Source organism: Anneissia japonica, unplaced genomic scaffold, assembly GCF_011630105.1.
Source record: "Anneissia japonica isolate Jap-2015-1 unplaced genomic scaffold, ASM1163010v1 scaffold65_len388318_cov190, whole genome shotgun sequence".
Taxonomy (NCBI): domain Eukaryota; kingdom Metazoa; phylum Echinodermata; class Crinoidea; order Comatulida; family Comatulidae; genus Anneissia; species Anneissia japonica.
Window position 1 is genome coordinate 1,801 of NW_022729881.1, and position 13,220 is coordinate 15,020.

The 13,220-nt window shown below is 37.6% G+C and overlaps 1 protein-coding gene across 1 annotated transcript in view; it reads left to right on the forward strand.

Annotated features, from left to right (window-relative positions):
• The first annotated feature begins 4,800 nt into the window (after window positions 1–4,800).
• The window catches only part of LOC117114743 (ATP-dependent RNA helicase DDX1-like), a 105,687-nt gene continuing 97,267 nt past the window's right edge, over window positions 4,801–13,220 (forward strand). Inside the window, exons 1-3 of the mRNA XM_033258434.1 lie at window positions 4,801–5,144; window positions 5,552–5,829; window positions 9,438–9,485. Coding sequence (XP_033114325.1) covers window positions 4,801–5,144; window positions 5,552–5,829; window positions 9,438–9,485 — 670 coding nt within the window. The remainder of the gene's footprint in view (window positions 5,145–5,551; window positions 5,830–9,437; window positions 9,486–13,220) is intronic.

Below are 13,220 nucleotides of genomic sequence, written 5' to 3' on the forward strand. Positions count from 1 at the left end.
TTGACCAGTCTTGTTGCTTCCTTAACCAAACTTGTTGTTAAAAGCAGAAGTGGTAGCAGACCACGACAACGGACATGGTCACCTTCAACAAATCCTTCAGATACTGATGGATTGTGTTGGTATTGTGCTTGTTACGGTAACAATGCTCATAAATGTAAATTTCCTTGCTCATTTTCTGAACAGAAGACAGAAAAATGACCAAACCAGCGGATAGACACGGCGCATTCGTCTGGTGGGCATGAAAGTAGCCGTTTATTTTTCATTTATGATCGTACTTCAGGAGTTCAATTTTTGGTTGATACTGGGGCTAAAGTGAGTGTGGTGCCAGCAACAATTCAGGACAGGCTATTTCGTAAATCAGATTTGAGGCATGTCGTGGCAAAATGGCTAAGTTGTAGCAAAAATTGAAATTCAAGTTATTAGTATTTTTAGATACCTTAGTATGTGATCTTTAAAATGAGGGGTCATTTATTCAAATTGGACATTTCAAGCCTAAGTTATTGGAAAGTGAATGTACAGTACTCGTAGTGTAAAAATAAACATGATTTTGAGTAATTGCCTTTTGAAGTTATTTGTGCATACATTGTTTAATAGAATGAACTATCAAAATAACGTTAAATAAACAATTTGTTGACCACTTCCAGAACTAATACTTTGGGAGATCAGTTGTTGATCTATAGTGAAAAACAAATTTGGATTTTTAGGCAATTTTTTTAGCTCCCAACTTTTATAGCTCATTTACTCAATAATGAACTGTGCGACAACTTAACCATTTCGCCACAACATGCCTCATTTTGTCTTGCAAGCAATTCCAAGATTTCCATGTATGGAGAGCGTTCCATAACAGTTGGCTTTGGGCTTAGACGCACATGTAGGTGGATTTTTACGGTTGCTGATGTGCCTGTTGCAATAGTGGGGGCTGATTTTTTACAGAACTTTGGTTTTATGGTTGATGTAAAACATCGGAAGTTGTTGGATACTGTGACCAGCCTGAGTGTCGGGGTACCAAATGTAATTTGGCATCACTTTGTCCAGTTTTTCCTCGTCCAAAAGTGGATGTTCGTTACCAGTCGATTATTGATCCGTACCCGTCTATGATCCGTCCATGTTTTAAGGATGTTATTGTTAAGCATAGTGTGACGTACCAAATTAATACCAGAGGTCCACCAGTTTCAGTCAGGCCTCGGTGACTTCATCCTGAAAAGTTAAAGTTACAATTGGGAATAATTCGTCCATCAGATAGCTGCTGGTCATCACCATTGTACGTGGTTCCTAAAGGAATGTCCAGGGATTGGAGGCCCTGTGGGGACTACCGTGCTTTGAATAATGTTACTATTCCCGATATGTATCCAATTCCCCACATTCATGACTTCACGGCTACACTTCATGGGAAAAAGGTGTTTTCAAAGAAAGATTTAGTTAGAGCCTATCATCAGATACCTGTTGATCCTGAATACAAAATACAGAATACAGAAACTTTATTAGTCCAAAAAAAGGAATTTTTTTTTGTTGACAAGCTCAAAATTACAAAATCACAAAAGTCAAAAACAAATCAAGTTTTACAAAAACAAGTAGAATTAATTAAAGATTAAACTAGAAATTGCAAATTGCAAGTGAAGTGCTGCGAAGTACAACTGCATATAAATGTTCTTCGAACAAAATTATTTATGCGAGTCAAGTGAAAATATTGAATAATAAAACTATAACAAATAATATGAGACACGACCCATTGTCTATATTAGAACACTTCTCATTGGGTAACAAAGTCGTAATTTTTCATTTTTGTCATAAAGTGTCTATAGTGTGGTGAATTATGGTTTAGGTTTTTTTTAATAAAGTTTAAAAAATGTCTATGTATGTAGAAAATGTAGTTGATTACCAAAGGTTACAATTTTTATTTTGAAGACTGCATGGTCTAGGAAGTGTACTGTACATTGTTTTATGGGGCAAGTTTCCAAGGGCGGGTTTTCTAGGGGCGAGTTGACTGCTAAAGAGTGTTGCCAAAGTGCGAGCCAGCGTGTTATTTGATCACAAGTGCGAGACATATCACAAGTGTGAGCCAGCGAGCCATGACGTCACGGCAATAGATAGACGTTAGCCAGTTGTGCGAGGTATCGGCTGAGATTTGTGGAGCAATTCAAAAAACAACTATAGGTCTAATAATGAATTATTGTGATGTTAAATAGACAATGTTAGCTATCAAAGAACGACGTTGTTTTTCATTGGGACCTTCGTCCCTTCAAGGCTGGGCCTATACCATCCTAGCTAGTCTAGGCCTAGAGTAGGATAAGGCTAGCGCGACATGCGGACGTTGGTACAAGTAGGTTAGTCTACAAACGTCGCCTAAAGTAATTGATTTTACCCGGTAGAACGAAAGAAGGAAACTCCGCTTTTCAGTCGTCTTAGGCACTCATTTTTTGACAAACAATGACCTTTCAGAGGTCAAATTGCTGTCAAGAATATGAATTGGCTGCTTCGCAGCAAATATATTACCTAAAAGCGTACATTATTTAAGTTTAAAATAGCAATTTTTACAGTCGTTACAAAAAAATACAGATCAACAAACTCAGTTAAGATTTATCTTTTAACAAGCGAGTTGTATAGGTGGCAAGAATTTAGCACAAAAGATTTTCAAAAACGATCGGAATTTCCTTTAGGTGGGCGCAGTCTAATTCCTGATCTATTAAAAACATAGAACTCATTTAGTGGGTGTGTAGGGTCGTCAATGATCAGTTTAATTTTTTTTTAAAACCGTTTCTTCATAGATATCATCAATAGTTGGTAGGTCAGCACAAATAATTTTGCTAGCACGTTTCCTAATTTTCTCTAATTGTTTTTTATTTTTACATGACAGCCCCGCAAATAATGTAATGAGATTTACAGTAAGCACACTCTGAATAACACATCTATAAAACGTCATGAGAATTGTTCTATTTGTTCTCCTTTAATAGTAAGCTTAGTATGGCTACAGATTTTCCTCCTTTTGTCAAAAAAAAATTCTTTACTCATGTTAAGCTGAAGATAATTTTGTTCACCCCAGTCCACAAATCTGTTTACCTCTTGGACATATGGTGATACATCAGATCCATTTAGGTATCCTGAAATTACTGTGTCATCCGCGTATTTGATTATTGAAGTTGCATTACCCAAAGTTTTGTAATCTGAAGTAAAAAGTGAAAATAGGAACGGAGAAAGGTGCCCTTACAAAAGTGTTTTTGGCGTCGATGTGTTGCAGGATATTATGAAGGAATAATAAGATGGCATCATCAATTCCTCTTTTGGGTCGATAGGCAAACTGTGTAGGATCAAAATGGACCATATCCTTAAGTATTTTCAAAATAATTCTCTCAAAACACTTCATTACATTAGAGGTAATAGCGACTGGTCGATGATCATTTTGTATTGCAGGGTTTTTAATTTTCGGGATCGGTCTGACTTCTGATGTTTTCCAAATCTTTGGAATTCTTCCAAGTTCTAGACATTTAGTAAACACATTACAGAATATGGATGAAAGTTGATCACAGCATGTCCTGAGAACCCGGTTATTGACAAGATCCGGTCCTGTAGCTTTTACTTTCCTAAAAGTTATTTTCACATTAACTTCCTTTAAATTAATGTCGTCACAAAATTCCTTTTCTGAGGTCAATAGTTTTTTTAGACCACATATTTCTTTTGAAAAATCATGTTGATCAAAACGGCAGAAGAAATCATTAAGGTCATTAAGTTTGTCTTGTTGATGTACTGTCTGATTACATGGCATATTTTTGTTTTTACTGACGTAGGCAGTGATGTCCTGCATTGTTTTCCATGCTGATTTGAAATCATTCTTAAAGTTTTGCTCTAGCTTTTCTTTATATTTCGTTTTATTTCTTTCAATTTCTGACTCGATCTGTTTTTGTTTTTCTCTGACTATGTCTACCTGTCCCATTGAAAAAGCAGCTTTTTTTTCCCTTCATCAATGCCTGTAGTTCTTTCGAGAACCATTTCTTGTTGTTAGGATAAATTTTTTTGGTTCTCTTTGGGATAATAGAGTCAGTACAAAACTTAATGTAGCTACAGATAGCTTCCACAGTTTCATTTATATCGCCATTCTTACTCTCAAACACTGAAGAAGACATTCCGAAAACAGCTATCACTACACCTTTTGGCATGTTCAAGTTTTTGAGAATGCCGTTTGGTTTAAAAAATACAGCACAGTCCTTTTAACGTTTTGCGGATATGTGGCGTCCAATTGCATTCTTTTCTAGACGAATGAATCCTACTGAATCCAGGTACAGTACCTTTGGTCGTGAATTATTAGCTACGTATCTGGTATCGACATATTCTAGAAGCTAGAGGTTTCTTCATCCTCACTGACCATAAGCCTCTTACCTATCTTTGCGTTCAAGTTCAGATCGCTATTCTCGTGAGATACGACATCTTGATTAATGTCGCAATTTACCACAGACATGGCATGTTAGTGGCTCTGACAATGAGGTAGCTGACACTTTACCGCGTATTGATTTAAACTCATTATCTACATCCATTGTGTCGTCGCCAATTGATCATGACGTCAGGGCTGAGCAACAGTTGACTGATCCTGAACTACTTAAGCATCGGCAACAATCAGTTCTTAATTTGAAAGACGTTCCAATATCTACAAGCAATAACACTATTACATGCGATGTTACCACTGGTATTTCTTGACCTTTTGATCCAATGGGTATGCGCAAGGCGGTTTTTGAATCATTACATTCACTTTCTCGTCCAGGTATTCGTTCGTCTCTCAAATTAATTAGTGCTTGTTATGTGTGGCCTGGAATGAATAGCGATGTTCGTGCCTGGGCCAAATGTTGTGTGAGATGTCAGAAGACCAAAGTTTATCGTCGCACAGTAACACCGTTGGGTACTTTTGCAACTTCAGATATCAGGTTTGATCATGTACACATTGACTTGGTTGGGCCACTTCCACCAGCAGATGGTAATACTTATCTACTTACCTGCATTGATCGCTTTACCAGATGGCCAGAAGCCATTCCAATTCCTAACATCACTGCAGAAACAGTTGCCAAGGCTTTTGTAGGAGGTTGGATATCGATGTTCGGTGCACCTTCAATGATTACTACTGATCGTGGTCGCCAGTTTGAGTCTGCATTGTTTGATTTGTTAGTTAAGTTGCTAGGCACTAAGCGTGTTCGTACAACTTCATCATCCTAACCAATGGTATGGTAAAAAGGTTTCATCGTCAATTGAAAGTTTCTTTGAAGGCTCCAAAATGATCCTCAGCAGTGGACTGAAACTTTACCTTCAGTGCTCCTTGGCCTGCGTACTGTGGTCAAAAGGGAATTTGGATGTTCGACGGCGGAAGCTTGTTTTTGGAACAACTCTTCGACTTCCGGGACAATTTGTTTCACCCGTTTATGATGTTGAGCTTGATCCATGTGATTATGTACATAGAATAAAACGGGTAATGCAGAGTATTCGACCATTACCTACCCGCTCAGTGGAACGAAAATCTCAACTTCATAAAGATGTAGCACATTGTACACCATGTATTTGTTCTTTCTGATAGAGTACGAAAACCCCTTGAGTCCCCTTATACAGGGCCTTTCAAGGTATTGCGCAGAACTGACAAGTATTATGTTCATGTTGCTGTAAAAGAGGACACAGTTAGTCTTGATCGAATTAAAGTTGCTTACCTCGATGCAGACGTTGATAGTTGTATTGTACCCGAAGTCGGTGTTAAACACACGTCGACCACGTTGGATGGTAATAACAAACCACCAAAAGTTGCCAGTAACACCGCAGTTGCGACATCACTCGAACGCGACATGTTCATTTGCCAAAGAAGTTTGTTGCTTATGATTGCAGAAGAAGTAGTATTGTTTTTTTAAGAAGAACATAAACATTTTATCACTCGTTGGATTGCTCCATCGATCTTGGGGAGAGCTCCTGTGGTGACTTTATTTCATGCATCGTTAACAGCAGCTGTTAGCGCTAATTTGCATAACACAGAAACATTTCTTCGTTTCTTCTGGTTTTTGGAGGACGTATTTTCCACACCCATAGGAATAACTGTGAATGTATGTGCTATATTTCTACTGCATCCTGTTTTTTTGTGGATCGGAAACATTATTTTATTCATTTATATGTGTTTGAGCAGATTGCCTTCAAGCTTTGAACAACAACACTGTGAACAGGATTAACTGTGATTTCGGTAGCCATGATTTTATCAGGTCTACTTGTGAACATCAAGTCAATTACAGTTCTGTGAGAGTTTTCAAAACGTGATTGCACATGTGCAGACACTGCAAGGTGTATGCTAAGAAGAAACTAATTTACATACCATGACATAACCACTGTTTGAAACAATATTACAGGAAAATAATTTGTTAATACTGTAAAAGACACGTTTTGATTAACATTGTTCATGGTAGGATGCTAATACCATACAAAATTTAGGAATCATATGAGTGAGTACTCCATGTGTCTTTCCTCTTTGCCATAATTAACTGTGCCTGGGATGGCCAGCTAGGTCCAAGAGGTGCTGAGGTAGCATGCTTATGGTGCCTAGCTACTAGCCTAGACAGTGGCTGTAGGCCTATCTAGTCTATGCCTAGAACTCATGATACAATATTTTCAGCTATTGTATGGTATTCCTCTCATGGATAAAATTTAGGCCTTTTGTGATTCGCAAAATTTAAATGTTGCGAAAATGGCCAAAATTATCAATTCACGAAAGATTTGGGCCGCAAAAGTTTCTGGTTTTACAGTAATCTTAATCAGTGTAAGATGGACAATAATACGTTTATTCGAAAGCTAACATCAATATATAGAACTGACTAATCATGAAATAAACACCAGTTAGTATTATCGATACCAGCCATGGAGTTATAATTATTTTGATAATAATAACTCCATGTACCAGCTAGGCCCCTTTGCGACGTTTACTGGAGAAAACAAATACAGTACAAACAAACCGTACGGTTTCGATATAGCGGTTTCTAATGCACATCGTGCGAATATCTGATACTGTATTATGATTCTCGTTCGTTCTCGATAATTATAATAATAATAATAGTAATAATAATAATAATAAATATTAATGATAATGATGATAATAATAATGGGTCGATTTATAAGGTGCAAATAAACAAGGTCTCATGTGATTTTCTGACGGTGGGGGGGGGGGGGGGGGGGGGGGGGAACGGGCCCTCATGCCTCATTTGCGGGGTCTGATATTTCGATTGGGTCTGATATCTTTTGGTCTTAGGTCTTAGCTTTTGTGGTCTGAGCTTTCGGGACACCCTAATCTTAATGTCTATAAATATACAGCCCTGTAAAATTTCAGAAGGGTACGACAATTTATTGCCAAGTTGCAAACATGCAAACTTTAACTCTATTTTTCTCGAAGTGAAAATTTCAAGTTGCGTTGTTTTGCCACGGAATGGCCGAATATTGAAATCATTAGTTTGAAGGGAATTTTGGTTCATAAATGCCAAGTGAAGATAATAAAAATTTAAAAAGTATTCAAAAGGCAGGTATTACAATAAGGTGTTACTAAAATAAGAATTAGTTACGTTAAAAAAAAGAAAAAATAAATAAATGAATAAATACACGGTGAATGTCCAACCAACAACAAGAAAAAAAAAAAAAACCACAAACAACAAAAACAACTTAGGATTACAGCTCTTGTGTGAGAATAATAAAGGTATGGAGATTCAGAATTGTAATTTACCAAGTGGTATATTTCGATTCAGCTACTTACCTGATAATGATTGTTTATTAGATCACATGCTCTCGATCTATCACTGGTTTTTTGTTTAGGACCAAATTTACAAATTTACAAAAAGTTGGTTTTCAAAAAGTTCATTACAGTACATTTGCCCATGCTTTTTTCTAGTCTATCTTGGCTGAACATTAGTCAACACAGATAATTCAAGATGTCTTGACTACACTGCGAATATCTTTCTTACCTTTCTCCGATGTGCCGCCATACCACACAGTAATTGAGAGGGTTAAAACACTCTGATTGGTTTGTAAAAGTGAGACACATCACAGGAGAACAAATTCTTAAAGATCTTAATCTATATAGGAAGAAAATATGTCGTTGTGCCTTTTTAACGCAATATATTATAGGTTTTTTAAATATAAAGTAATCAAATTCAGCCATCGGCTGCTGATTGCTAATCTTATACTGGAATAAAATAAAATAAAATATTGAAATTGATTGTGCCATTTCAAATCTTCTCATACCTCGATTCCTAAAAATATAGAACTATCTTCTATTTCTACAGTAGAATCATCTATGAATAATGGTGATTTAACAGTAGCTAAAGTTTACAAAAATCAACAATCATTTCTTTGGTCTTGTTGCAATTTAGTTCCAGCCCATTGAACTCGCACCATTGGACAAGTTGCAAAACCTGTGTGCGGTAATTTTGTTTGTCATCTTGGACGAGACTTCAACAGTAGTGTCATCCACAAACTTAGCTGATTAACAATCTGATATGTATTTTCAGTATCCATTTCTTTGATTCCATAAATCACTGTTTCGCCTTGAGAACTGCTCGGCTTTGTCCATTTGGTTTGCCATTTCATTAATCTTCTCTTCAAGTTGTTTGATTCTATCTGTTGCGTTATTGCATCAATGATTGATTTTGTAGCCTGTTCAGTTAATTTTTCTTTTAATTTCATTTCATTTCATCTATTTTGTCATAAGAAAAAATCATACAATCGGGACATGAGAAATACATTCAAACAGACAAAAAGATAGCAAACTAACACTTCAAATATTGGCAATCCAACCAAACCAATGATGCAAGAGTCTCTTTCAGTAAAGCTTGCGGCAAAGTTATCAATGATGCAAAGTCTTCATTTGTGACACACATACACAACAAAATTTCCAACGCTAGTCCCAATGCATTTTGGCAAATCGCCAAAGCTGGCTCAAGTAATTTCTCCCACTTTTCATTCCCTTCGCTGCAAAAGTCAGATGAGTCACTTGCAAGTGACTCCCACAGCAAGGCCGACCTGTTTGCCAGTTACCAGTCTTCTCAAAACATCATCACTCGTGAGAGAATGCATTCCTCTTCTATTCTAAGTCATGGATTAGACAAAGCCCTAAGGTGGGGATCTGACAATCTAGTCAAGTTTAACATCAACAAGATAGAACAAATTGGATAAAATAAGAAACAAAAAATGTTAAAACATTGCACAACTTACAACCATCGATGCAATGTTCTCTAAAATACTACAAAAAACCCAAAAATTTCAAATGGCCGTAACTTCTAAACGATTTGTTAGACATATCGATGTATATTATATAATAATAATAATAATAATAATAATAATAATATTAATATGTAAGTTTCAAGATGTTACCAAACCATTTTCTGAAAATTTTTTGGCATGGAATGACTCTATTGCATAACAATTTTTATATTTAAATTTTTCAGTTTCGAGCAATTGGACAATGAACTGTTATGATCGTGATCAAGCACTTGGTATGTTTTGTTCTTTCTTTTATTAATTATTATTGTTTGGTAATACATTCTCACTCACTCCACGGAGGAATTTACAACATTTGCCTCTGGCTGCCGAGCTTGTAGTTATGCACACTTTATTCAATTTTTTCAATTTCAATTTTTAAAATTTATTTAAAAAATACCTCCAAGAAGGAGAACATAAAAATATTATTGAATAGGTGAGCGTCATAACCATTAGACCACGAAGGCTTCATGGTTTAACAGGTCCAAATGGCTGTCGGGAACATTGTATTACACAATGCTACACCTCAAGAGGGCGTTCGGCCAGATAAATCTGGCAATACGGCTAGAAATACTGTCGTATATTATATATTGAAGGGAGTTAGCCGTTAACACTGTTGAATAAATATAATATAACTCATCAAAGGTACATATACAGTGTTTAAATAAGGACATGATGGAACATCGTAGGCTACCCTGTATTTTATGGACCACTTGTCCGTCACAAACACTTCACAATGTAGGCTAATCCCATCCTTGTTACCATGGACGTATCTTCTTTATATTCTAACATTCCTCACTCCGACGGCCTAGTGGCCCTAAAATCATTTTTCACCGCACAATCACTAACATTAGATAATATCAATGACATTGTAGCCATCACTTCATTCTAACACACAACAATTTCACTTTTAATAGTTCTCATTATCTTCAAACAAAAGGCACAGCAATGGGTACAAAAATGGCCCCTAAACTACGCTAATATATTCATAGCAGAACTTGAAAAAACCCTTATCTCATTGTTTCACCTCAAACCGCTATGCTACCACTGGTACATAGATGACATTTTCATCATATGGCCGCATGGTGCCTGTACTGGATCTGTTCTGAACATATTTTATCTGATAACTTTGGATGTTGTTGCTATGTGTTCACGATACTAGTTGTTGATTCAATAAAAGTACAGTACAACTTAGAATTAGTTTTCGGGTTCTTTATTGGCAATACATCACATAATTGGCGACGAGGATATCAGGATATAACCAGAGAACTAAATGCCAGGCGACTTTAGTCACAACTACATTTAATCGGGCTACGTTTAATGCGGAAACGCGAGTACTGTACATATCGGGCTAACTCTTTGATCAGCGTAGATCGACCAGTGTAACGGCAAAATACAGACATTGCAGCATTAGCAACCCCTTAGCAACGAACATTACTCAGCCTAGCTAGCGTAGGCTGGAGACAAGCTTAGCTTACATTACGTGAGTTTTAAATTATTTTTGAACCTTAATGAGTTGCATGGAATGATGGAAAAAACACCCATTCCACCTTTCAAAACTGAACCTACAGAAACGGCACCTGGTCGTTGGGAACGCTGCCTAAAGCATTTTGATAATTTCCTCATCGCTAAGGCAATTACCGATGATGTAAGGAAACAGGCCATGTTGCTTCACTTGGGCAGCGACGATGTTTTTAAAATAAGTGAAAGCCATACTCTAGCAGAAGACACGTATGCACAGACAAAAGAAAAACTGTCAGCTTATTTTGCTCCAAAGAGGAACATTGAATACGAAATATTTATGTTCAGACAAGCAACACAACATCCCACTGAAGTGCTGGACAAATACCATGCTAGATTGTGCCAGCTGGCAAAGAACTGTGAATTTCACGACAAGGATGCAGAGATAAAATCACAGATTATTCAGCGATGCCAACTTATCAAAGTCAGGAATAAAGGATTGAGCGAACCAACGCTAACTCTGAAAGAGCAATGTCTGGAGGTGTGGAAGTTAAGAAACCTATACATAGGATTGAGCATAAACCCCAGCAAAAATACCACCAACCACGTAAACCAAAGCGTGGTAGCGTGGAAAGCAAGGTAGCTATTCATCATCAAGCAAAACACAGCATCAGAGGTTACAAGATAATCGCAAGTGCTCTGGCTGTGGAGGTAATCATGGTGTAGGGAAACGTGATAAATTATGCCCGGCCTGGGGAAAACAAGTGTCAGCGCATGAATCATTTTGCATCTGTATGCAAGGCTACAACTCCGCAACAAGCAGCTAAAACACATTTTGTACAAACCAAATCACCAGCAGAACATGAACTGACTATGCCAACAGATGAGTATGAATTGCCTTTATATAAATCAGATACCATAGGAAGTCATGTTAAACTGTATATGTGTACGGTCATGATGGAAATTGACACAGGAGCGACGACAAGCTTAATTAGCGAAGCACAATTTAAGCAGATACAAATAGGGAAATTGAACCTATCCCTGATGACTGAAGAGTTACCGAAGCTGCGAACCTATTCCGGAGAAATCATTCAGCCATTGGGCCAGGTGATGGTGGAGGTAGGTCACGAAAACCAAAATTAACATCTTCCACTTTTGATCGTACCGGGTAAAGGTCCAAACCTGCTTGGAAGGGATTGGCTACAACGATTCCAATTAAATTGGTCAACAGTTCACAGGCTAGAAGGCAATGGGTTCAAAGAAATGTTCCCAGAACTTTTCAAAAAGGACCTTGGCACGTTAAAGAATTGTACGGCGAAGTTAAGGATAGACAACGATGTGCAACCTCGTTTCTTCATGCCAAGGCCTGTGCCGCACGCATTGCGCTCTAAAGTAGAAAACGAATTAGACAGATTGCGCTCGGAAGGTGTGATTATGCCTGTGGAGTTTAGTGATTGGGCCGCACCAATAGTACCTGTTTTGAAATCAAACGGTGATATCCGTATCTGTGGTGACTACAAGCTCACTGTCGACATTGCTGCAAAGGTGGACAGATATCCTATTCCGAACATCGTGACTGTCAAGACTACGACTTGACAGTCACCTGCAGAACTGCTTATGAAAAGACGTCCAAGGTCTCGTCTTGACCTTGTCTACCCTAGTGTGGAGAACGACGTACTAACTAAACAGGCAAAAGCAGTAGCACAACGAGAAACAGCTAACGAGCGCTTATTCTATGAGGGAGATGCTGTATGGGTTGTGAACTTTGCTGGAAAGCCCAAGTGGCTACCAGGGGTACTTCATCACAAGTTAGGTCCTGTCTCCTTTAATGTACATATGGAGGATGGTCGAGAATGGCGTCGGCACATCAACCATATTCGCAAACGTTTTCCAGATGAAAATGCTGGTAAACCATCTTGTGTCACGGAGCCAACTACAGCGGACGTTGGTAAACGGTCTTGTGTAATGACGCCAATGGCAATCGACGTACCGGTTGAAAAATCACCACACCATTCAGGGAACCAGATTCTCGTAATATGCCAGATAACAGCTGCAACAAAGGCATCGAACCAAAAACCATGACAGCTGGAGGGAAAGTGGTAGAACTTCGCAGATCAGGCAGAATTCGTAAAGCACCGGACAGATTGAATTTGTGAACTTTTTATTTGCATGTTATCATGGTTTATGATGAACTTTGAACATTATTTGGAACTTATAATCGCAAACGTTATGAGTTGTTTTTTATACACTGGACTTTATAGGTCTAAATGCTTTGTGTTTAAAGTCATTTGTTTAATTGATGTGTTCTCTAAATCACCTGCCAAATTGATTTTAACTAATGGATAGATAATGATATGACATGCCTCTTTAAATACAGTAATTCTCAAGAACTGGCCACGTTGACTTTAAGTCCCCACTGGCAAAGAATGTTATTGTTGTTAAATAAAACCTCCGAGTTAAGATGTTCTAAACTAAAGGTGGAGGAATGTACTGGATCTGTTCTGAACATG